The sequence below is a fragment of the Cnephaeus nilssonii genome (assembly GCF_951640355.1).
Source record: "Cnephaeus nilssonii genome assembly, chromosome: 16".
Taxonomy (NCBI): Eukaryota; Metazoa; Chordata; class Mammalia; order Chiroptera; family Vespertilionidae; genus Cnephaeus; species Cnephaeus nilssonii.
This window is the reverse complement of record NC_137087.1, coordinates 35,689,045-35,715,090: the sequence shown is the minus strand read 5'-3', so window position 1 is coordinate 35,715,090 and position 26,046 is coordinate 35,689,045. Positions and strand designations below refer to the sequence as shown.

Sequence of the window (26,046 nt, the reverse complement as noted above, 5' to 3'; positions counted from 1 at the left end):
GCTAAAGGTGTTTGCTTTACTATCAACATTGAAATATTTGTTTTCATGCCAAAAAAAAAGTAATAGGAGATGAAGAAAAATACAACTGAAAGCAGTACTTTGTTTACTTATGAAAACACAGACATTCATGAATCGCAAAATATTCTCACTCAGAATACTCCTTGGCCCAAGGATTTGGTCTGAAGAGTTGACCTCTACCATCCCATAGAGTAGAATGCATCATGCATGCTTTGCCTCAGTGTGCATTTCTAGAAGAAGCTAGAAGAAAATATAGTTAAATGCTGTTTTAGTCAAGGTCCCAACAAGAAATAGATGGTGTTAACTGGAAAAAATTTAATGACAGGGCATTTACAGAATAGTGGTTAGGGTTAAAACAACCAGCAAAGAATATTGGGGCACCACGGGACAGTAACAACGGGAAGCCATTACCTTGACTTAAATGGGTAAGAGAAGAAAACAAGATGTTCGGTGTCCCATGAGGGTTAGAACCATGGAATAAGAGCTACGTAAAAAGAACTTTCGCCCTAACGGGTTTGGCTCAGTGGATAGAGCATTGGCCTGCGGACTGAAGGGTCCCAGGTTCGATTCCAGTCAAGGGCATGTATCTTGGTTGCGGGCACATCCCCAGTAGCGGGTGTGCAGGAGGCAGCTGATCGATGTTTCTCTGTCATCGATGTTTCTAACTCTCTATCCCTCTCCCTTCCTCTCTGTAAAAAATCAATAAAATATATTTTAAAAAAAGAAGAAGAAGAACTGTCACTGTAGAGCAACTCAGCATTTCCAGCACCTGGCAAAGCAGGAAGGAACAGAAGGAATCAGTATTCCATCTCTGTCTCTTTCCACCTGGCATTCTCTTGCCTATGCCTCTCATTGACCAACACCATCCAGAAGTCAGAGGTCCAGGAAATTCAACCTGTAGAGAGGGCAGTCACTCTGGGCACAGAGCAGAACAAAGAGGGGCAGGGGGTGGATCTGAGGGAACAAGAATAACTAGCACAGATCAAGTTTGGTCTATCGGTGTTTACACAGAAAAGGGGAGGAAGTAGGGAGGGTAAGAGAGGGAGAGAGCCCACGAGTGTGTGTGCGCAGGTGCATGAGCATGCACAAGATAGATACTAAAACCAAAATGAGGTGTTTTCCCTATTGAATTATCAAGAAAAAAGGATAGCTTTCTGTATGTATATTCAACCTCACAGGCAAGAATACAGTGACATAGGTCTTTCATACATTGTTAATGGAAGTGTAAACTAGTGCAGCCTTTATGAAAATCAATTTAACAGTAATTCCAATATTCTGTCTTAAGGAAATAATTATAAACATAGATAAAGATCTAGACAGAAAGATATGCATACCGTTTTAATTATAACAGACAAAAAGGAAATAAATGCCCAACATTAATGGAATGGTTAAGTCACACAGCATTCTCTCCATCAAATATTATGGAGGCATTAAAAATTGTTTATAGCCCGGCCGGCATGGCTCAGTGGTTGAGCATCGACCTATGAACCAGGAGGTCATGATTCGATTCTTGATCAGGGCACATGCCCGGGATGCAGGCTTGATCTCCAGTGTGGGTGTGCAGGAGGCAGCCAATCAATGATTCTGATCATTGATGTTTCTATCTCTCTATTCCTCTCTCTAAAAAGCAATAAAAACATTTTTAATTATGTTTATAAAAAAGGATTTTTTGGTCATATGCTAAGCAAAAATGCAATTTGCAAAATTATATGTATCATATGATCACAGCCATGTTTAAAGAAAAAAGTAAGGATGATATTAAGGAAAAATACAAATTGTTAATAGTTGTTTCTCTGGATAATGAGTATATGGTGATTATTTTCTCTTTGCCTCTTTATACATTTGTGCACTTTCCAAATATAACTAGAGTAGGTGAAAAGTAGTGTCCCATCTATTTCTCATTTGATCTCTTTCCCTCACACCACCTTTCCAAGCCAACAAGAATCCTGGCTACTTAATCTTCAAAAATATATCCAAAACCCTATGCAAGGTAAATCAATAAAGCTTTCAGAAAAAATAAATAAGGAAATACTTTTAAGGCCTGGAGTAGGCAAAAAATTCTTAAACAGGACATGTGTGCTAACTATAAATGAAAAAAAAATGAATTGTACTAAAGTTAAAATTAAAACTCTTTTCATCAAACCACATGATTAAGAGAGTGAAACTAAGGAGAAGAAAATGTCTCTATACATATGTGACTCATATCCAGAATTTCTGAAGAACTCTTCAATAGCAATAAGAAAAGGCAGACAACCCAAAAGAAAAATGAGCAAAGATTTGAACAGGCAATTACAAAAGGATATCCAAATAAACAATGAAGGGTTTCCAAATATTAGTCATCATGGAACGCAAATTAAAATCACAATGTGATATCACTACATCCCAAGTTAAAAGGCAGGTAGTAGCAAATGTGGACAAAGAAAGGGAGCAACTGAACTTTCATACATCCCAAGTGGGAGTACAAATAGCTACAATCACTTTAGAAAACCTTTGATAGTATCAACTAAAGGTGAATATAAGGAAACCCATGAAGCAGGAATTCCAGTACTGGGTATATATACCCAAGAGAAACACATACAGATGTTCTTCGTTTTACATTTGTAATAGCCAAAAACTACAAACAATCCAAATGTCCATCAGCAGTAGAATGGATAAATACAGTGTAGTATATATATAGTTTATACAATACTCTTTCACATAAACTATAATTAACTACAATTACATGTAACAACAATTATAAATATCACAAGCATAATGCTAAGTAAAAGAAGGCAGACAAATGGGTACATACTGCATCATTTTGTTTATGTGATATTCAAAAACAGCTAAACAAATCAATGGTGTTAGAATTTTGGATTACTTATTATTCTTGGCAGGGAGTGCCTGAAAAGGAGAGAGAAGGCAACTTCTGGGGTTCTAGTAATGATATGGGTTTTTTTTAACATAGTGAGTGATTATACTGGTAGGTTCACTTCATGAAAATTCATCAAGGCATACTTTTCTGTATGTATGTTAAACCTCAATTAAAAGTTACATCAGATATAGTTATATGTGTCTGTGTGTGACACCTATATACACACATGGATGCACACACATTTCCTATCTAATAAAAGAGTGATATGCAAATTGACCGTACCTTCGCTACACCCACAAGCCACACCCAGCAGCCAATCAGGAGCGAGTATGCAAATTAAACAAGATGGCTGTGGCCACAGAGCGAGCAGGAGGCTTGGTTCTGCTGAAGGCTACAAAGTTTCAATTTTAGAAGATAAATAAATCCCAGGAACCAGGGCCTCTGCTTGGGTTGCCGGGGGGCATGGCCAGCCTGCAAACCACCACAAGTCACTCGTCCAGGCCGCCCCATGCCCCAAGGGAACCACCACCCTGATCCAGGACACCCTTCAGGGCAAACCAGCTGGCCCCCACCCATGCACCAGGCCTCTATCCTAACTAATAAAAGAATAATATGCAAATTGACTGTCACTCTAATACACAAGATGGCTGCCCCCATGTGATCAAAGATGACTGTCCCCATGTGGACACAAGATGGCTGCCACAAGATGGCCAGCAGGGGAGGGCAGTTGGGAGGGACCTGGTCTGCAAGGGAGGGCAGTTGTGGGCAATCAGGCCAGCAGGGGAGAGCAGTTGGGAGGGACCAGGCCTGCAAGGGAGGGCAGTTGGGGGTGATCAAGCCTGCAGGGGAGGGCAGTTAGGGGTGACCAGGCCTGCAGGGGAGGGCAGTTAGGGGCAAACAGGCTGGCAGGGGAGCAGTTAGGCATCAATCAGGCTGGCAGGGGGTTAGGGGGTGATCAGGCTGGCAGGTAGAAGCAGTTAGGGACAATAAGGAAGGCAGGCAGGCGAGCAGTTGGGAGCCAGCAGTCCTGGATTGTGAGAGGGATGTCTGACTGCCCGTTTAGGCCCAATCCTACCGGGATCGGGCCTAAACGGGCAGTCAGACTTCCCTCAAGGGGTCCCAGATTGGAGAGGGTGCAGGCTGGGCTGAGGGACACCCGCCCCCCATGCACGAATTTCGTGCACCAGGCCTCCAGTGTAAAATATAATGTACATGTTTTTATTTATGCACACATACATATGCGAATATTCCATCCAAAATGTAACCACTCCTGACCTCCTCTATTGTTCTCTCCAATCCAAGACTACTGCAAAGCTGTTTGCCCTAAATCCTCTGTTGCATCCCTGCAGTCTTCCCCTGTAGCCAGAATAATTTTTAAAACGGAAGCTGGGTCGTATCTGTCCTTGGCTCATCACTGGTAGTAACTTCACATGTCAATCAGAATAAAATCCTCCGAGGATACATATACCCTGACAGCCTATAGAAAATAGCCTCACTACCCATACCTGTCACTTTTATTCCTTCACCTTGCTTTATTTTTCCTTGTAGTTCTTATTACCAACAGATATACAATTTAGTTTTATTTACTTATAATTAGTCTCTCCACCACTGGTATATAAGCTACATGAGAGCAGGGACTTTATCTTTCTGCTTTATCTCTCTAACATCTAGAACAGTGTCAGGCATAAAGTAGACAATGAATGAATGAATGAATGAATGAGATCATCACCAAAAAACATAGGAAATAGTCAGAATGTGTATGTTTAGTCTTCTTTTATAGGTTAGAAAACTGAAAGAATGAGATTACATTAGGAGACAACAAATGAAATTACTTACTTGATGTTTTCAGGAGTACAGCCTGGGTTCGCTCTCTCTCTCTCTCTCTTCCTCCCTCCCTCCCTCCCTCTCTCTCTCCCTCTCCCTCTTCCCATTTCTCCCTCTGTCCTTCACCTCCCCCATATCCACACATGCACACACACGTGCAACACACAGGCATAGGTACAAGAATGATGGAATAAGAACAATTCTTTTTACTGATGAAAGTAAGAATGTAAACGACCCTGTTCAATACAATTTATAGCTACTTTACTCACAATATAGTCATAAAGTGCATTCAATATTATATGTACGTGTGTGTATAGTTACAGAGACTATATAATCATAGTGGTTCAGAATTAAATTAGGATAGCATCCAGGTAAAGATTCATTTTATTGAAATGGGCATTTTTATATGAGATTTAGTTTTTTGGATAAATGGCACATGATAGTATATGATATACAATGATAGTAAAAAACCTATCAATTTTCTTTCCAGTATATATATATATTTCTTTCCAGTATATATATATTAGACCTAGAGATGCTTCCTTTGGCATTTGTATAAGAAAAACTTTGAAACAAAATCAGAACATTTTTTTAGATCCTGCAACAATCAAAGACTTTTAAAGCCCTGAAGATGAATGTTTTGTAAGTAATTGAGTTGTTTCAGTCAGAAGTCTCACCTCCCTGTACTCAGAATGAATTGTAGAGCCCCCAGAACAGACTAGAGTGTTTAAGGTTAATTTCTGTTTCTATATAGATATCAATTACATTTTCAAAGGATCACCCAGTGGGATTTGCCACTTGGCAGCTTATCTAAAAACTAGCTAAACGTGCAAATTGTGCATGTGGAGGTGGGGAAGGTCCAGTTTGGTTGTCAATCTAGTTGACCCTTCACTTTTGGTTTAAAGAAAAAAAGGAGAGTTTTAGACCCTTTCAATTACTAAATAGCTGACTATACAGTTTTGTTGTTTGTTTTTTAACTGAAAAAATGGGAAACTTAGTAATAAGACCCCAATATGTGCTCAACTGCTAGTAATAGTCTTCTTTACCTCTTCCCTCTCAAAGAGCAGTTATGCATAATATCAAGCCTATAACTTTAAAAACAGATTAAATAGAAAAATGAAGCCCGAGATACGTTGAGTATAATGAGGCCAATGTCAGAAGATCATTTGTTCATCAAGTAGGTTAATATCTTTTAATAAGCAGAACATGATGGTTAAAGGAGTGATGGCTTACTGGTATACTTCTAAGTGAGTACAAAATAATCATTAATGTCCGAAGAGAAAGCAATGCCAAAGTTCATTTTGAAACTCAAACTTACAGATCACAAAGGGGTAGTATGGATTCATGAGTATCTGTGCCTAACTTCAATTTGAGAATTGTGCCTTTATCTTGACCCCACGAGTTGGAAGCTGAATAACATAGGGCAAGTTCCTGAACCACTGTGAATCTCAGCTTCCTAAGGATGTACAATGAGGAGAGTAAAAACATCTACCTTGCATGGTTTTTGTGAAGATTAAATGAGGTCTTAGTTCTAAAACTGTTTTGTAGAATATGTTATGATCATATATAAGATTATTATTGTGCTTAAATAATTCACTGAATACCCTCTTGTCTTCTCTTGACTTCCTAGTCATTACTCTAAGGTTTAGCTAAAGTTAGCTGTCATCCTTGAGATCTGCCTATCCCTACTGTTTTAGATTAGGATATTTTAGGATGTTTTTCACTAGGTTAATGAAAACTTTTTATATGTTCCATTTATTTTTTTTAAATATATATATATACAAGTTTCAGAGAGGGAGAGGGAGAGGGAGGGAGGAGGGGGGAGGGGGGAGGGGGAGGGAAAGGGAGAGGGAGAGGGAGAGAGAGAGAAGCATCAATCGATGAGAGAGCATCATTGATCGGCTGCCTTCTGCACGCCCCCTACTGAGGATCGAGCCCATAACCTGGACATAAGTCCTGACCAAGAATGGAACTGTGACCTCCTGGTTCATAGGTCAATGCTCAACCACAGAGCCACACTGGCTGGCTCCTATGTTCCATTTATTAATCAGTCTGCCTAAATCTTCAGAACAGAATTATGGCCTTCCCTGAGATGCAAGTTATTAATGCTGTACATGTATGAGCAAGCAGTTCCCCGAGACTCTTTAGGGTAGGGAGATTGGAGATGGAAATTAAAAAGTGAAGGAGATTTCTTCCTTCTACACCCCAGGATGGACACTTTCACATTTTCCTAAATAATTTCTTCTCTATAATAGAAAAAGTGCCTATCTAATGAACACTTATCCTATGCCAAGCACTGTGACATGCATTATTCATGTAATCCTCACAATATACTAATACATCCTGTACTAGTATTGCCACTTGTAGACAAGAGCACTATAATTAGAATAATTAAGTAGCTTGACCAGTGTCACACACCTAGTAAGTAGCAAAGTCAAGATTTGAACCTAAACCTGCCTAATTCGTTTCCCAGTCTTTTTCCATTTGTTAATTATTTACCTCCTACGTTTTAACTTTGCATGTCTGTGCTTGCCTTTCTATACCTTTATACTTTCATCGTTGGTGTGCCTGTAATGAGTAGGGTAGAGGCCTATAACTAAGATGATGAAGGTGTGGTCCCTGTACTTAAGGGACTGTTATAATCCTGGCAGGAAGATGACAAGCCAACAAATCTCTATATGACATGGAAGAATTTAAGAGTCCATAAGGCATGGAGCATTGGTCTCCCCAACTGCCACAGGGGAATAATACTCTACCTTACTTAGCAGTTGTTGGAATAGATTGAAATGCTTGTGGCAAGTGTTTGGCAAAGAATCTAACTCATAGTAAGTGCTCAGTTTATGGAATCTATAACGTTGCCAGACAGTCCCAGGATAATAACTAGGATACAAAGCTAGAAAGGCAAATTGGCGTCAAATTTTGAGAGCCTTGAATGCCAGTCTAAGAAGTTTGGACCTTCAGCTTGGTAAAAACAATTGTGCCAAGGTCAGTAATCATTCTTAAAAGAAATGAAAGCTGATGTTATTTCACCTTACCTTTCAAAATTCATTGTGAGTGAGATGGAATTGGTGGAACCAGTTGAAGCTAGTTTAAAGGACTTCTGTATTTGATGTACTAACAGGAAAGATGATATTTGCAAGTTTGATGGCCTCTACTTTTCTTCCACAGTGATTAGTGAATGCCAAAGGCAGCAACTGGAGTCTGTGAGCTACTCCTCTCGCTACGCTCTGGGCCTCTTTTATGAAGCTGGCACGAAGATTGATGTCCCTTGGGCCGGGCAGTACATCACCAGTAATCCCTGCATACGCTTCATCTCCATTGATAATAAGAAACGCAATATAGGTCAGTACCCCCATTATTTCCCTTAAATACAGTAACAATGGTGGGTGTAGATCATGAAAAATGCTGTTTAATTGAGTGTTGCCATTCTGCACAGAGCAAGCATTTAACTCCAAGCCACAGGGGATAAAATTTAATGTCACATTTGGCCAATGATACAATACACGGTGAAACCAGCAAATTTTTTGCAGAAAATCACTTACAACATGGTTTGTGTTACCGAGTTCATAAAAATCGTGTCAGGAGGTTTAAGATTTCAAAATGGCCCACGTTCCTTGGCTTTAATATGGATTCATCTATATGCAAATGTATTTCTCTCGTCATTTGTTTCTTGGTGGAGTTTGATTTTTGTTGGGTTTTGTTTTTAAAATTTGGTAAGTGCTGCTCTTATTTCTACTTCCAAGGCTAGAAAAAAAAAGAGGTGAGTTTTAACAGTGTTATAAAAAACCTTCACTTTAATATAATTTTACTTATTTAATTTTCTTTTGGGAGACTACATAAAATTACTTTGTATATAATGTAACTAAATGATAGGTAAAATGTTTCATAAGAGCTTTACCAGAATGGGATAAAATCTGTACTCCACCCTTTTTATTGAAGATAGTTATACAAATTAGACTTGAATTGCAAGAATAAACATAACTGATTCATTTCAGGCATAAAGGCGAACGTGTATTCTTATTTGTAGGATTGTGTTGATCCCTGAGATACTGCTTTTTGTGGACTAAATTGCAATAATCTAAAATTACAAAATTCTTGAAGGGGATTGTCATTTCAATCTGTTACAGTGTTTTATGATGCAGTGATGGTTTCGTCGAGCCATTAGTTAGAAGTCTTGCTTGATAAAATCACCATCTAATGTCTCGTGGCTTGCCAGAACTCTATAATGATAGAACTGGGCTGGAGCATGGTTTTTTATCAGAGCACATGATCTTAGAAAAATGTTTCTTTTATAACTTAAAACTCCCTCAGGGCTGGACTGTTTATGTTAACATGATACCACATATATGTACAATCAGCAGTTCATGAAATGCCCTTTGACAGCCATGAACTAACCAGTTTTAACTCTATAACTGCTTTGTTCTAAGAAAAGAAAAATAGCCTTTGATCTTCTTGTGTTATATGTCATGAATTAGACACTATCCTTTGTGTATTGCTTCATAAGACATGATATCTGTTAGGATGTATTCAGTAATATATAACAGTAGATGAAAACAATTCAAGCTTGTTTAAACAACCTAAGGACATTTGTTGTTATCTGCTATGGACTGAATTTGTATCATCCCAAAATTTATATGTTGAAGCTTTAACCCCTAATGTAATTATATTTGAAGATAGGGCTTTTAGGAGGTAATTAAGGTTAAGTGGGGTCATAAGGGTGGGATCATAATCCAATAGGATTGGTGGCCTTATAAATTGAAGAAGAGAGCTCTCTCTCTCTCCACCCTTGTGCACATACGTAAGAAAGACCAACTGAGGATCATTACAAGGTGAGAAGGTAAGCTGTCTGCAAACCAAGAAGAGAATTCTCACCATGACAAGTGAGTCAGTTCCTTGATCTTGGACTTCCCAATCTCTAGAACTGAGTGAAATACATTTCTGGTGTTAAAGCCACTTATCTATGGTATTTTGTTATGACGTCCCATGCTTACTGACACATCTCAGAGGAAGAAATTAGGGAGATTTCAAAATTGGTTGATTAAAGAACTGAGCAATATCTTCAAGGACCTAGATTTGGCCTTCTCTGCTCTCTTTTTCATTCTTGATGTTGACATCCTCAGAAGACTGGTAGCGAGATGGCAGTGACTGCTGGAGTCACATCTAGACGCAACGACATGTTTAGGAAGAAGAGGAACTATTTCTGCCTCTGCCCCTTTCTAAGAATCAAGGAAATCTTTCCAGAAACCCCTCAACTGACTTCATCTTGTATCTCATAGGTCAGAATTGGATTACTCGACCAGTCTGAAAGGAATCACTGGCGTGTGTGTGTGTGTGTGTGTGTGTGTGTGTGTGTGTGTGTATTTGGGGGTGGGGGGTGGGGAGATACGGTGATGAACCTAGACAAAGTAAGATTCACTCTTGAAACTAGTATTAGGATAATCTCCTCTTTAGTCATATAATGGGTAGAAACCCATAAAAATATTCTTGGGTTTTTTTAGGAAGAAAGAACAGTGGTGAATGTTGGGTTGGCAACAAATAATGCCTATTATCTTCAAGTAGAGTCACATCTTATGTGGGAGGTAAAGTTCTAAAGTTGGCACATAAAGAGAAGAACCATGTATATTCAAAATTATCTTTGAACATCCCTTAAAACTACATGACATTTTGGAGAGTGATGTAACTTGCAGTAAATTGAGTATTTTTTCCAACATTCAATAGATTTCAGTTTCTTTGGGTGAGGCCTGATGAAATACTTGGTTTGCATTTATAGGGCAGAGTGCTATTTTCTACTATGAAAGGAAAGAAAGAAATAGCAGTCATACTTCCTAACAGATTAAAGTCTCTCTACAAATGGAATGGGTTGGTGGATGAAAGCACCAATACTACATAATGCAGTAGCAATTTATAAAATCAGAGTCATTCAAATTTGAAATAGCATAGCATAAAAATATTAATAAATTCTCACATGATCAGCAGCATTTGAAAAAATAGAAATACAATTGTTTTTAATGTTAACAATCACACAATTTTAAAGCTAGAGGGCCAGGTGAATAGGAAACCATGTTTTTGCTACAGCCCATGGTGGTGCCACTTCAGACAGCAAAGAAATACCTGCATTCCTATGTCAGTTTTATGAAAAATTAATCTTGGATATGCAAGTTTTAAATTATGGGAGGCCTCCAATAATGGCATTCCCTAATGTAAAATCTAACTGCCTTGCATTTAAACTATTTTTTCTCACTACCTGGGGCAGGATGTGAAGTGTGTCTAGGTGAATCCTCATCATGTAAGTATCCACAAACTATAATTCTACTGTATTTTTTTAAAATATATTTTTATTGATTTTTTATAGTGAGGAAGGGAGAGGGATAGAGAGTTAGAAACATTGATGAGAGAGAAACATCGATCAGCTGCCTCCTGCACACCTCCTACTAGGGATGTGCCCACAACCAAGGTACATGCACTTGACCAGAATCGAACCTGGGACCTTTCAGTCCACAGGCCAATGATCTATCCACTGAACTCTACTGTATTTTATTGATATTGATATTTAACTAGAACAGTAAAAGTTGTCTTTTTATGTCACTAACACTATTCCAAACCCACCCTTTATTTGGGGTGCTTGATTGAATCAAGAATTAATGTTATAATACACAGACTCAACTAATAAAGGGAAACATTTGTTTTCTTGTCAAGGTGGGTCAGCAACAAGATAGACAAAGGCTAACGGGGCTGAACCTACATGAAGAGAGCCGGGGGATAAAGGATTAGTGGCCCAAACCCGACAGAGGTCAAGGTGTAATCATTTGTCAGGTCTCAGGAACACACAATACATGCAGGAAGCCAGACCAGAACCAAAGTCTCCTTAGGCAGAGGAGCTCATTTCCAAGATGTACGAGACTCAACTTCAAGTACCAGTAGTTATGGGTATGACCCAATACACTTAGGTTTCTGTTTCCCAAAATGTGTTCAATTGAACACCAGTTTCTTAAGATGCAGGGAAGGGGCTCAGTCATCAAATCAGTTTGCAAAATGCTACTGATTTTACCCCTAAAGGGTTGAGGGTGAAAAAGTTTAAAAATATAAACTTAGTAAATAATAAGTGGTACTTATTACTAAGTGGCACTTAGTAAATAATAAGTCAGTATCTAGGATACCTATTCATATAATTAGTAATTTCAGTCTTTAATTTGGATATTATATTCTCTAAAGCAAAGGACATAAATAAATGAGCCTAATTTAGGTGAATACAACCCCCTGTCACTAGTGCAGATAGGAGTCAAGGTGGCATAAATAAAATGTATAACTTTTCCTGAAAATGATTGAGCATCATTCCCTGTTCACCATCTGGAAGAGCACTAATGATTGGTAAAAGACCAATATGCAGCAATCTGAAGATATTAACACAATCTGAACTCTAGAAATATGATGAGCAATCACCATAATTATGTAGCTTTCAATATCTCAAAGGATATAATCCAATCCATCCAAAAAGAAAACAAACAAATGACTAAACTTTTTCATCACATGGAATTTATATTTGCAAGGACTTTATTGTTAGGATCCTTGAGTAACAAACACTAATATAACATGTATTGCCTTTAATAGCTGTTTTACAAAAGATGCAGAAATGTTATTTCATATAGCTGTTTATTACATTAACTCTTTATAAAAGACAGGAACACAGTATGAAATCCTACAAAGAACTGGGATGGGCCCAGGATCTTAAATCCAATCATCTTGTGTGACTTAAGGGAGTTCCTGATAATTCCAGTTAAGCAGATAACAATCTAATCAACAGCACAAAGGGGTCTGCCTTAGGATTTGAATAAATGTGGAATTATTTGTTCATAAACTTGCAGAAAATTTAATCCAGATAGGTAATACTTTATAATTAGAACAAAAAAAGAAAAGGAAGAATAAGAAAAAGGGGGAAATGCCCTAACTGGTTTGGCTCAGTGGATAGAGCATCAGCCTGTGGACTCAAGGGTCCCAGGTTCGATTCCGGTCAAGGGCATGTATCAAGGTTGTGGGATCATCCCCAGTAGGGGGTGTGCAGGAGGCAGCTGATGGATTTTTCTCTCTCATCGATGTTTCTAACTCTCTATCCCTCTCCCTTTCTCTCTGTAAAAAATCAATAAAATATATTTTAAAAGAAAGAAAAAGGGGGAAAGGAGGTAGGGGGGGGGGGAAGGAAAAGATCTATAAGCATGAAAAATCTGTACCAACTTCAGAACCAGAGCTCAGATAAAATAGCAATCATCATCTTAAAATAACAGTGCCTGGCCGGTGTAGCTCAGTGGTTGAGCATCGAACTATGAACCTGGAGGTCATGGTTCAATTCCCGCTCAGGGCACATGCAGTCTTGATCCCCAGTATGGAGTGTGCAGGAGGCAGCCATTCAATGATTCTCTCTCATCATTGATGTTTCTATCTCTCCCTCTCTCTTCCCCTCTGAAATCAATAAAAATATATTTAAAATAATAATAGTAACAGTAATCAGTTACAAAGTTCATGATAATGGCTTTTGTATAATAGATATAGTCATTGGTAATCCAATTATGCTGTCTATATAAATCTGTTAAGATAATTTAATAAATAGTAATCAAGTTCTAATTATAAGTATCCATCCCATTATTACAATGATGCCATAGAATGTCACATGATTGTAATATAAATATTCTGGGGTGATCTCTCAGGAATAAAAACAATACAGGTTGTTCCCAAAACATATATATACACTTTAAGAGCTGAAAGCTCAATTCTGAAAATGAAATGTATTTTAATAAATACTGCCTTTAAAGTGTGTGTATACATTTTTGGGGGGACACCCTATATATGTGTGTGTACATATATATAAATGTATAAATGTACTTATATAAAATATATGTGAATATACATATGTATATATAATATATAAAATAAATATTCATTGTTGTCATTTAAAATAAGTAAAAATTATAAAACAGACTAATCTTATTTCACATAATATTTGCCACTTCTAAAAAACAAAAGTGGGTTTTCTTTAGAAAATGAAATGCAAGGAGAACATTTGCACACAAAGTAAAAACAAACAACAGATAGATCCCTTTCAGCCTCTGGTTTCCCTATCACGCTATCCTCAATGGGAAAGAGTCACATCCAAGATAGCACTTGTCCTCCCACTTGCCAAGCAAGTTAACTCAGTATGAAAATCAATGCTGAAAGAAAAAAAATTCAATGCCAGAGATGGAGCACAAAGTGGGAAAGCAGCTAAATATATAACATCAAAAATAAACTTTAAAAATATTCTACAGAGCATATTACAGGGGGGAAATATATCTTATGGAAGTTTCTTTCAGAAAAATCAAATCTACAAATATTTGACTTAGACATTTTGAATTCTCAATTGATTCAGTTGAACAATTAATTATTTACAAATATGTATTGAATGCTAGGATTCCATAGTCCCCACCCTCATAAAACGTCTACTCAAATGAGAATTCTGAAGGACATAGATATAGATACAGAAAGGCTCTGTTGATATAGATAGAGACTTGGAGTTAAGCAAGAGTCCTCATAAATATAAATGGATGCACTGATATATACCATATAGAGAACATTACTCATCTGTAATTAAAACCGGGAAGAATCATGTTGCCTTGTGATAATATTATGAACCTTTAAAAGAACTCTTAAGACCTTTTGTCAACATGAACCCAATAATTTTCTTTCTTTTGGTGAAGAAATTAAATATGGAGGCTATGGAACATTTAAATCCATGAATAAATCAGAAACTTTAGTATGGCCCATTATTTAACTTTCTCTGAGGCTACTGAAAAGTTCAATATATGCATATAAGTCAAGAAAAGTCCAAAAAGCAGTGAGCAAAGGGTAAAGAGAGTCTGGGGTCTACAGCTGCCTGGTATTTCCTGTAACTAAAAGCAATTTCAATTCCAAATTACAGATTTATATAGCATCCACACTAAGAAGTCTTAAACATTAAATACTCTAAATCCCTTTCTGTGTCAACATTCCACCTTTGTGTTCTGCCTGCCCTGCCCTCTGAGAGTGATGTTTTCACTTGTGGTATTGGCCAGAACTTGTGGCAGTCCAGCTGAGATTTACACAAGACCTTCAGGTTGGCCAAGAATTGGTCCAGAACACACGAGGCCGAGGTGAAGGTGATGGAATGTCATTTTTATCCACTGTTAGTGGAAGATAGGAGGAGAATGAGAATCAGATGACTTTTTATGATGAATAAATGTATAGATCTAAACTTACAGGTCATAGATGAGAGCAACAGAAAACCTGACAGAAGCTGCCATCACTGCTGCTAATTTAGAAAGGACACAGCAAGGGAAAACCTTCTGTTGGTTTTGTAAGTAGGTGAGGAAGGCCATGTATATCAAGAGGCAGAAAATCAGCAGAAGTTCAAGGTGGAAATCGCCATAGTCCCTCTGACTTCTCCATTAACAAAGACCATTTAACTAGGTGTGTAGCTGTTGTCTAATAAAGAAACTGCTGTATTAAATGTAATAACATCCCATTTTTGCTATTTATAATTACAATCCTTTTAAGAAATGGTTCTTTTGTTGGTTGAGCACCTAGAAGAGATTAAAGGCCAGTTTAGGAGTGGGAGTGAGGAGAGCTAAATTGCTTTGCCCAATTGAGGAGAAAGTTTTAGACATCCTGAAACAATGGGGAGGGCAAGGAGCAGAAAAGGGGAAAGAAGAGAAAGAAAATTAGGCGGTGAGAGACTCTGGCTTGACCTGAGGGGTAACCATGTAGATTTGTAACATGTTGGTTGTATTGTTTACTTTGCTACCCCTTTTGCAACACCCTGTAACCTCAACATAGTCCTGGATTGAACAACTGCTTTAAATCCATGGAGTTGTTAAGTAATCAATATAGTGCAATCACTTTTTGTAATATCTAGTATGAAATTAGATAGGTACTTGGTTTCTTCAAGTTAGTTCCTGCACTGGAGTTTGCTGGCTATGTAGCAAGCCTTGCATCTTTTTGAGACCCTTATCTTGAATCAAGACAGAACTCCTCATTCTCTGGATTACACATCAAATAAAGCAAGCTCACCTTGCTGTTTTCATCATACCTGCAACCATGTCACTCTGTTGAGAGAGCTAGAAATTGGGGAAAGGCTCTCTCTGTGGAACTGAACTCTTTAGAAGGTTCTCAAAGTTAAGTCCTCATTGTGGCCTGAGTGAAGCTGTCAGCACCCTGGATTGGAAGCCAGGGCTCAAAATGATGTGGTCTGCTTTGCTTCCCAGACAAGCACCTGGTTTTCATCATTCTGGAGGCATCTCAAAACCTTTGCAACTTGAGAACCATCTTGTAAAACTGCATAACTCTCAGACAGCTTGTGAGCCTTGTGTCCTGGGAGGCAGTAAAGACTTGACAAGGATGAGAGCTTGACAAGTCTTCATTCTAGTTCTTTCTTATCTGGGACCATGACAACACTATCCCAAAGAGGTGGGAACTTTCCTTTGCCTAGAGCTCCCTCAGAAAAGATTTCACCATTTTCCTCACTGTCCAGCGTTCCTCCTCAGGTCAACCTGAATGTCTCATGGGCTAAATAATTGATATGACCTGTTAGCAGAGTCTGATGCTTTCTCCAGAATTAGTAGCTCTCTCCTTTAGTGGGAATTATGCCACTAACCATCATACATGCTGTTCATAACTTTATCCCTCTTATCTTGATCAAGATTGAAAATAAGAGATAGGCAACTAACATCAGGCCTAAGAGGAGTGTGTATTCCGTGCTCAGTAAATATTTGCTGAGCCAGTTGTCCTTTGTGCAGCTCTGATATGTCCTCCCAGTTCCTGAAATAATATTGAGAATTAATACTTCAGCACTGGTCATTCACTTAGCAGGTAAGAAGAAGTAATGGCTAGTTAGCAAATTGTTCATCCGTAGGACAATCTAGTTACCTGTTCCCATGCCCTTATAATCATATAAAAAGAGTGTGCTCTCTAGTTGCTGAATCTAGAAGACATTGAAAAGCATATGTGGGTCCTTGGCAATTAGAATGATTAGAAACCTCTTTGGGGAGCTCTGTATTATGTCTACAACATTGGGAATACTGATGAATGGGGCATTTCAATTCTTTATATAGTATCAGAGGTATTGCCAGTTAAGACCTGGAAGTTTTATGGAGCCCTCTTCTCAAAGAGGTGCAAATATTCTCAGTAACAATTTTACCATGTCCTTTAGGGAAGATCCACTTGCTTTGAATGATGCCCTGTAACACAGATCTCGATTTCCAAGGTTACACTTCAAAGGATCCCACTGTTCTCTTTGTGAAAGACATTTCTTTTTAATAGCTGGTTAAAGAACAGTTGTGCTCCAGCTGAGATATGTAACTTAGAAAATATGTGATAAGTTCTGCAAATGTGCCATTGCTTTGCCATGGCTTCGCAGTTATCTCTTTTTTACATCACAATGATATTAAAATGAAATGATAGTTTGCGTAGGAACCTTGCCATAAATGATGAGTTCATATCAACCCAAGTTTGGTGAGTGATTAATTCTTTATTGCATAATTCATCATTTGGTGTTTGTAGTGGACTAGAGGCCCAGTGCATGAAAATTTATGCATTGGAGGGGGGTCCCTCAGCCCGGCCTGCCCCCTCTCACAGTCCAGGAGCCCTCAGGGGTGGGAGGCAATCCGGCGATCAGCAGAAGGTGATGCCCCCATCACACCTCTGCTGCTGCCACTGCCGGTGGCACAAGCCTCGGCTGGCCCTGGTTACCTGAACCTCGGGTAGCCCTGGGCAGCTGGGCAGCTGCCATCGAGGCTTGCCTGCGCCTCGGACCCACCCTGGGTGGCTGGGCAGCCAATATCCGAGGCTTGCCTGTGCCTCAGGCGTCAGCTGGGCAACTGCCATCCAATGCTTGCCTGTGCCTTGGACCGGCCCTGGGCGGCTGGGGGGCTGAGGGCGGGTCTGGCCACACCATGCGCCTGCCACCCCTCCACCCCCCGGCAGGACTGAAAGGACTGGGGGACTCCAGCAGGGCTGAGGGGGCTGGGCACTGCCATCTTGTGGCTATGGGTGCCACCATCTTTGTGACGGTGTGACAGTCAATTTGCATATCCCCTCTTTATTAGATAGGATGGTCAAAAATAACCAGTATTATCCAGCATGATTCTGTGACTACTTTGCAATAACATATACCTAGTTTCAAATTATAACTCAACACTTAGAATTAGATTGAACCATATTATATAGCTGACTTTATAAATTAAAAGTGGTTGAATACCAGAATTTTCATGTGCTTCAACTTAATAGCTCTGTGATCATGAATAAATTTCTTAATCTCTCTGAGCTTCATTTATCTGTACTGTGAGTATAAGGTTAACCCTTTGCACTCGCTTGCTTTTTTCTCGATTCCTGCTACCGATGCTAACCGTGTCAAGTCACACTCGACATCCGAGTGCAAAAGGTTAATAAAGTCTTCCAGAAACGTTATAAGGATTGAATGAGATAGTATATCCAAAACTTCTAGTACCATGTTTGGTACATAGTAGGTACACAATGATTGCTGTCTTTATAGTTGTCACATATAAATATTCTATGGCTTCTTGTATCAGTTATATAACTTTCTTTCATTTTTAAAAAGAGAAAACAAAATGCCAATAGTGCTAGTTAAATTATATTATGTTTTGTGAAAAATAGTAACACATACATTAGGGTAGTTAAACAATATCTCATTACCTGAATAAGGTGTGAAAATCAGAGGACATTCGATCAGATGCCATTTTTTCTTTTTATGCCATCTCAAATCACTTTTTGAATTAAGAATAATTCCTCAAAACTTACACTACAGCCTATCCAAGAAGAGTTAGACACTGTAAAGTTAAGTAGTTACCAAGTCAAAGGGCTAAGACTAATTCAAGAGCAGGTTTTGAAATCTGACTGTAGAATCTCAACACGGGAAATGGCTTCATCATGTTTCATAAATACTTTATATCAGTTAGCATTTTTAACTTTGTCCAGAATCACCAATCCATCATTTTTCCCAGGTGTGACATTGTGGAATCCATTTAGCTTAGAGAGCCCTTTGGTTTATTACCAGTAACTTCCTTGTTATTAAGTGATTTTATAAGGTTTTGATATGCCCCCTAAGATTATACTGGGGCCCTGCTGTTTTTAATGATCATTGCCCATACAGACTTCATATGTGTGCTCATTTAGATAATGAGAAGAATCCACATGTACTGTATAGGACATTGAATTCCCTGCATCATATAAATTAATATTAAACATTAGAATCTGAAAAGAATCTATTGCCATTCCATTAATATTTATAACTGATCTGTGGGACTAAGGGAATTATTCAGTATAAAATATTCCAAATTCACATTTGTAAGAATGAAGCCTCCATGAATTTACAATATAGTTTTCATCACTGAATTAGGTTCCCATTACATAATCTACCTAGTGAATTCTTTTATGTTGTTGATGTTATGTATCCTGATATTATTTAATAGAGTCAGAAAATGTATTTCAGAAACTTGAGCTCAATTGACCCTAACCCACTCTTTTTTATTAAAATTGAAATGCCTGTTTGTTCCTTTTTCCACTATCTATACTCATAATAATGGTTTCTTAGGAGTAGCTAACAATATTATAAAGATTATAGTCCCTTTGATTTAAGAATTTTCACTAACTTGGTCAGACTCAATCTTGTTTTTTGGTTTTGTTTTTTCTTGTCGAAAGTTAACAGGAAGAATAATTTGCTGGTCTTAGTAGTTAAAGAGATAAGAATTCCACAGTGAACCAGTATGTTTCCTCTATGAAAAGAGCCAGAAATATTTTGACATAATCATAAATTTAAAAAATTCACTATCTGTTCAGTCAGTCTCTCAAATTCAACATTTTATAATGTCAAGGCAAAAACTTCTCTTTATTAAACCAAAAGAACAAGAGTGAAGCTTTAGGTCAAATCCTCCAGCCCAGAGAGAGATTTCATCCGTTCATAGAATCCTTTTGAACAGATACAAATCCAAAGCTGAACCCAATTATGCAACTACAGTGATAAAGTGATATCCTTAGAGGCAAACCAGTGTGCTGGCTCAAGGGGAAAACCTTGCCCAATTCGGGAAAGGAGTCCAATCATAATACCACTTAACACACAAAATTTCATATCGGGCACTATGCTGAGTAGGCCGAAATAGCGATGTGTAATAAGGGATGGCTGCTTCTTGCTGGTGAGCATTGGGGAAGGGGAGCATTTTAGTGGACTGTCATCATAGAAAACCAGGGCTTTCTTACTGTGGAAGGACTCCAGTGAGGGTTGGAACACCAAATGCGAGTTAGGACAAATCCTCCGCTCTAGGGACCTGGGTAGGGCCCAATTAAAGGGCTATTGAAACCCTTTCGTTTTTCCTTTTGGCAGTGCCAATAAAAGCTGCAACAGGCTGAAAATCTCCTTGTGTGTCAAGATAAATAGATGTTTTCATAAAACTTGGGAGGTCTTAGTCAAAGAAAAAACTTCTCCCAAACAGATCCCAAAATATACGCAGACCCACGAAATATGGCCCCTTTCTTTAAATGAGCAGAATCTATGAAATTTTTAAACAGACATAGAGGAACAATTAATCTAACCCTGGACAGCAAGTAGAATTCAGAATATGCTTGTCAGAGTTGTTGGTTTGCTTGTTTTTTTAAAACAACTATATATGTTATAATCAAATGTAATGTGTGTAGTGCCGGCTGTTCATTACCTGCCTTTGAAATTCAGAACTTGTTCCTCCTCCAGTCATCTCTCTTTCTCAAAATAGAGCCACCAATCTCCTATCTCCTTCAGCCAAAAATCAGGAATGTTTGTTTCTTCCTCTCCTTCAATCCAATATCCAATCTCTAACCAAATCACCCTGGTCTTGCTTCCAAAATAGACAATGAGCTCACTTCTCTTCATCACCACTGTCACAACCAAGGCTCCATCTTATTTTAACCTGCCTCCCACTCTTGCCTCTTTTCAGTTCATTCTTCACATAGCCAGAAAGGTCTTCTTAAAACATACATCTGTTCATGGACCCACTTTCCCATTCAAAGCCCTTTAATTAAAGCCTTCTCATTGCATACAGAATGAAGTCTCAAATCTTATCGTGACCTACCAGGTCCTGAGCGACCTAGTCCAGGGTCACAGACTTTTTCTATAAAGGCCAGAGAGCAAATACTTGAGTCTTTGTGAGCCATATCTACCGTCTCTTTTGCAACTACTCAGCCTTGGACAAGATGTGACACACTTCCCTTACCCCCATAGTCCACTGACCAAAACTAGTTACGTGGCTCTAGCTGTCCCGGTGAATAAGCCCTCCTATTGCTTCCACTCCACAGGGAATATTAAAACGTTATAGGCTCTGTCCCTCCCAGGAGCATGCCAGTGCCATTCCCTTTCCTTTACCCAGGCACGTTCCCTTTAGCTTCCTCACTCCAAGCTACAAGGGCCCCTCCTTGACCTCCGTAACTTGTTTCCTAAGTTCATTTCTTCCAAGAATTACTTTTTTTCTACCTCTGTAATTTACCCAATAAATGTTCCCTTAACCCTTCCCCCCCAAAAAAAAATATTATAGGACAATATTAAAAAGTCAGAATTTTTTATAAGCAAAATTTCAACAAGGTTTAATCTGATGTTCTTTTTCCCCCCTTATTTTATTTATGCAGACTTTAGAAGATATATATTTTAAAGTCTACACAATAGAATGTGTGTGGAGTTGAAGCATTGATAGCTCTCTGAGACATTGCCTTTTCATCTGATCAGTAATCCTCGTCAGATCTTTTAACAAGAATTGTTCTAGGTGGAAGCAGAGCTGAATCTTAGACTAAACGAGGCGGTGCTTTTTCTCACCATACTACAAAATAGCTTGTTGTATTTTTAAGCTCAAACGTGGGATGGAGGTTAAGACCTTAAAATCTAGGGCAAACTCAAGGATTGAGAAAGCTCAGACGAAGGGAAATGTTTTCATCACTTCAGTCTTGAGACTAGTTTTAGTCTCTTCTTTAAGGACCAGGATTTCTACCCTACTGACAGCGCGGAATGGTTGGGGAAAGGATGAGCTTCTCAAATTGTCACTGCCACCTGGATCTCCATTTCGTAGATTCAGAGAAAATTAAAGCTGAAAGGGAGCTTAAAAGAATGAACTTTTCTAACTCCTTTGTTTCACCTACCAAGAAACTGAGGTCCAAAAGGAGATTTTCTTTTCTTTGGTCATGCTTTCTAAAAAACTGGCAAAATCTAATCTTTATAGAGATATAAATTAAGATTAAGGACAGGTGGGATGGGAGGAGATAAGAAAGAAAGGAAACTAATCCTAATATTCGTAGGAATAAGCATACATATGCCACATATAGTACTAGATACTTCACACATTTAGGACAGTGTAGGCTGTAAGAGATGTCAAACTCAACTCAGATAGATTAAGGAAAGGGAACTTATTGGTATTGTTCCTGGAAAGTTCAAGAGTAAAGCTTCCAGCATGTCTGGATTGATTCAGTCAACATCATGAAGACTTAATTTTCTTGACTCTATCTTTCGCTGAATTGGATTTATTTATAGTGACACCAGGTAGTACCAAGCATCTCAGTGCTGAATCTCACACACACACACACACAGAGCTCATTTTCCCCAATGCCTAACACTAGTCTTGGAACTGAATTTCATTGACCCGATTGGCCTGGCTTCAGTTATGTACCCATTGCTGAACTGATCACCATGACCAGTAGGAATTGATTAACTTATCATTTCAGCTTGTAGGACACCTTCATCAAGGCTGAAAGTAGGGATGGGTGATCCCCTAAAACAAAATTGGGGTTCTGTTACCACAAAAGAGATGGTGGATGCTGAGCAGGAGATGTATCATAGACATTCATTCACGTGGTCCTCACAACTAGCCTGGAGGTCAATATTTATACTATACTATATCATACCTTTTCTCCAAGCGGTACTGGGTTTCTCAAATCTGTTAAGTGGATTACCATACAGAAGATGTTTTTACCACTTATGAACCAGTTTGAGCCCCTTCCCAACCCAAAGCCAATCCAGTACGGAAAAAAAAAATATTAACATGAATTTGTGTAGGCAATGTATATTTTTTCTCCCTAGAACGAGGAGTCCTTACTGCCCATTCCCCAGGCCCAGCCCTACCTGTTATATCTTACCCTTAATGTCCACCCTTTCCACTGATCACCTTATCCTACATAATAAAAGGCTAATATGCAAATCGACCGAATGGCGGAACAACCAGTCACTATGACACATATTGACCACCATGGCAGACGCTCAATGCAGGAGCTGCCCCCTGGTGGTCAGTGCACTCCCACAGGGGGAGCGCTGCTCAGCCAGAAGCCTTGAGCCTCGCTCTTGGCTGGCAAGCACAGCAATAGTGGCAGGAGCCTCTCCCACCTCTGCGGCAGCGCTAAGGAGGGAGCAGGCCTAAGCTGTCAGTAGAACATCCTCTGAGGGCTCCCAGACTGCAAGAGGGCTCATGCCAGGCTGAGGGACCCCAATCCCCCGAGTGTATGAATTTCGTGCACCGGGCCTCTGGTCTATTATGAAATCTTGTCTACCTTGAAGATTTGATTCAACACTTTGATTCTTAGACCTACTCCACTCTGAGGACTTGGAGATGCCCCTCTAATCAGTAGAAAATTCTCCGAGTGGCCCAGCCCAGCCCCTGTTCCCACTTCCTCGATCCCATCTCAAAGCCTCTAGTATCCAGCATTCACAGGTATTGTGGAAATAAGCAATGTGTTGTTTATTATTCAAGTATCTGGGATTTACTTTCTCTTGGCTGGAGAAGGCAGAACATACTTTTCTGTGAACAATTTTCCATTGTTTACTGGAAGATTATTTCCTGAATTTGTGTAGATTTACTTATACTGGAGCTATGGGGAAACATCTTCTGAAACTGGAAGTATGGACTTTAGGGGGATTTTCATCTTATTTTCAATTCATCGTGTGGGGTTTTACACACTTGTTTACATTTAACTAAATGTCTATCAGAATGGTTAGCTTATACGGGATTGTTTAGAGGATGTCTGTATGTCTTGTTAAACATAAGAAATCCAAACATATGTAGCCCGGGATAACAAGGATTACAAACATACATGTGTGTCAGCTTTAAAACTTCCTTTCCTGGCCTTTATTTAAAATGGCAAATGCATACATCCACAGATACGTTAGTAACCACAGGACTAGCATAAACAAGTCAAAGACCAAACGAATAGAAGAAACTAATAGGTATGTTAGTGTTTTTTTAAGCTAGCATTTCCAGCTCAATGATTGGAAAAAAAAACATCTTAGGGTCACATATAGAACCACGGCTATAATTGTTCACTTATGAGCACCTAATGCTGCCAGGTTCTAAATGTGCTGTCCTTCTATCCAGGAGAGCTGACCCATCCGGTTTATGCAACAGATGGAGGAAAGCTTGCTTTTCTTATCCACAAGCCCTAGGTGCAGACAGACAACACAGAGTCCTCTGGGAGAAAGGTCTTGGGGGGTGGGGGTAGGGGTGGGGGATGGAACCAGTATGTTTGAGTGTATGCAGAAAGTTATCAATAGGTAGGTGACACAGATGTTTGAGCGTTTTGGGAAAAATATGTTAAGAGTGTTAGAAGTACATTGAGATCAAACAAATGAAAAAACAGGGTAATTATCAACTCTAGGAAAAAAATGAAGGGTTAAATAAGACAGGGTGTATGGTTACAAAGGACTATTTGTTTTCTCAGAAGCATTACTACAGATTATTATAATGTAAACTGATTAATGATTGTACCAAAACTTGTTGAGCTGTTGATTGGGGTAGATGGTGGGGTGAGGAGAAGGGTGATGTTGTGGGGAGCTAGGTTCTCATCCACCATAATAGGAAGTCAAAACTTACTTGATTCTTTCATCCATGTATTCAACAAATATTGATTGCTTACATGCGTCAGGCCCTGAGGTAGGTGTTAGAAATGTAAAACAAGCCCTAGGTGGTTTTGCTCAGTGGATAGAGCTAGAGGGTTGGCCTGCAGTCTGTGGGGTCCCGGGTTCAATTCTGGTGAAGGGCATGTACCTCAGTTGCAGGCTCAATCCCTGTCTCTACCAGAGGGTGTGCAAGAGGCATCCAATAGTTGTGTCTCTCTCACATCAATGTTTCTCTTTCTCTGTCTCTCCCCATCCCTTTAACTCTCTAAATATCAATGGAAAAATGTCCTCAGGTGAGGATTAATTTTTTTAAAAAAATGAAAAACAAGTAAGTTCGAGTAGCTTTCAGTCTAAAGGAAAGACAGAGAAGTAATCAGACAATTAAAATACAATGTGATAAATATGATTCCAGGAGACACTTTTCTCCCATGAGGCATCATTTTCTGAGATCTAGATTTCCCGTCAAGGAAGTGGAAGGTAAGAGTGATGGCACAATAAAACCTCAGTAACTAATCCTCAGAAATGGAGTGAGTCAGCCTTGATAGATAGGATTGCCAAATAACGCTTGATGAGCACTAACTGGGCGCCAAACTCTAAACTTCTCACTTTACATGGATTTAATCGCACAGTAAACCTGAGGTTGGCACTATGGTTACCAGAAGGACAACAAAAAGAATATACAAATTGGTTTTCTTTGTGAAAATACTCCACTCACATGTAACTAACTAAAAATAAGATATTTTGATCTAGCAGATTAGCAAAATTACTTAGTGTTGGTAAGAGTGTGGAAAAACAAGAGCTCTCTCTCGTATGCTATTGGGGCGAGTGGAATTTTGCAGCACCATTTAGCTATATATGAAATAATTTTGTAATAATTTTATTTATTTTTCACTTTATACCCTTTCACAGTGTTGGAGTAACCTTTTTAAAAAAATAATTTTGTAAATCAAATAAATGAAGTTTTAAAATACCAAAACTAATTCTATACCATCTTTCCTTTAAAGAATCACACTGTCTGTATCTAATCATACTGGGGACTCTGAGAAGTCCTATACAATTTTGTTTAAAACAAACATTTCAAAAATATATTTGTCCCAAAATATTTCGTTGTTTGTTTTGCCAAATAATGATTAATATGGCATGGATCATCCTGTGAGCAACAATGACCCGGGAATCACAGAAATATTATGACTAAAGTTATACAGCCAGGGAGGGGGGAGACAGAACTTCTGACTCGACATCCAAAGCTCAACTGATGTCCCCTCAAAACTGGCTGTGCAATCAGGATGGAGAAAAGGATCTGATTCATTCATTCTAAATAAAGCAGATCTTGTTTCTTTTCTTTTTCAAGGCAAACTAGGTTTTTTCTTTATTTTATCTTGGTGTGTTTTTTTCATCAGCATTTATCCCCCCTACACCCTCTTTCAACTCCAAGCAT

The 26,046-nt window shown here is 38.8% G+C and overlaps 1 protein-coding gene across 3 annotated transcripts in view; it reads left to right on the top strand.

Moving 5' to 3' along the window:
- Positions 1-26,046, top strand: part of RNLS (renalase, FAD dependent amine oxidase) — a 229,346-nt gene that overhangs the window by 172,155 nt on the left and 31,145 nt on the right. For 2 of the 3 annotated variants that reach the window (XM_079794251.1, XM_079794252.1), the window contains exon 5: positions 7,865-8,038. The exons of the other annotated variant lie outside the window; for it this stretch is intronic. In XM_079794251.1, coding sequence (XP_079650377.1) covers positions 7,865-8,038 — 174 coding nt within the window. The remainder of the gene's footprint in view (positions 1-7,864; positions 8,039-26,046) is intronic. 3 annotated transcript variants of the gene reach the window in all.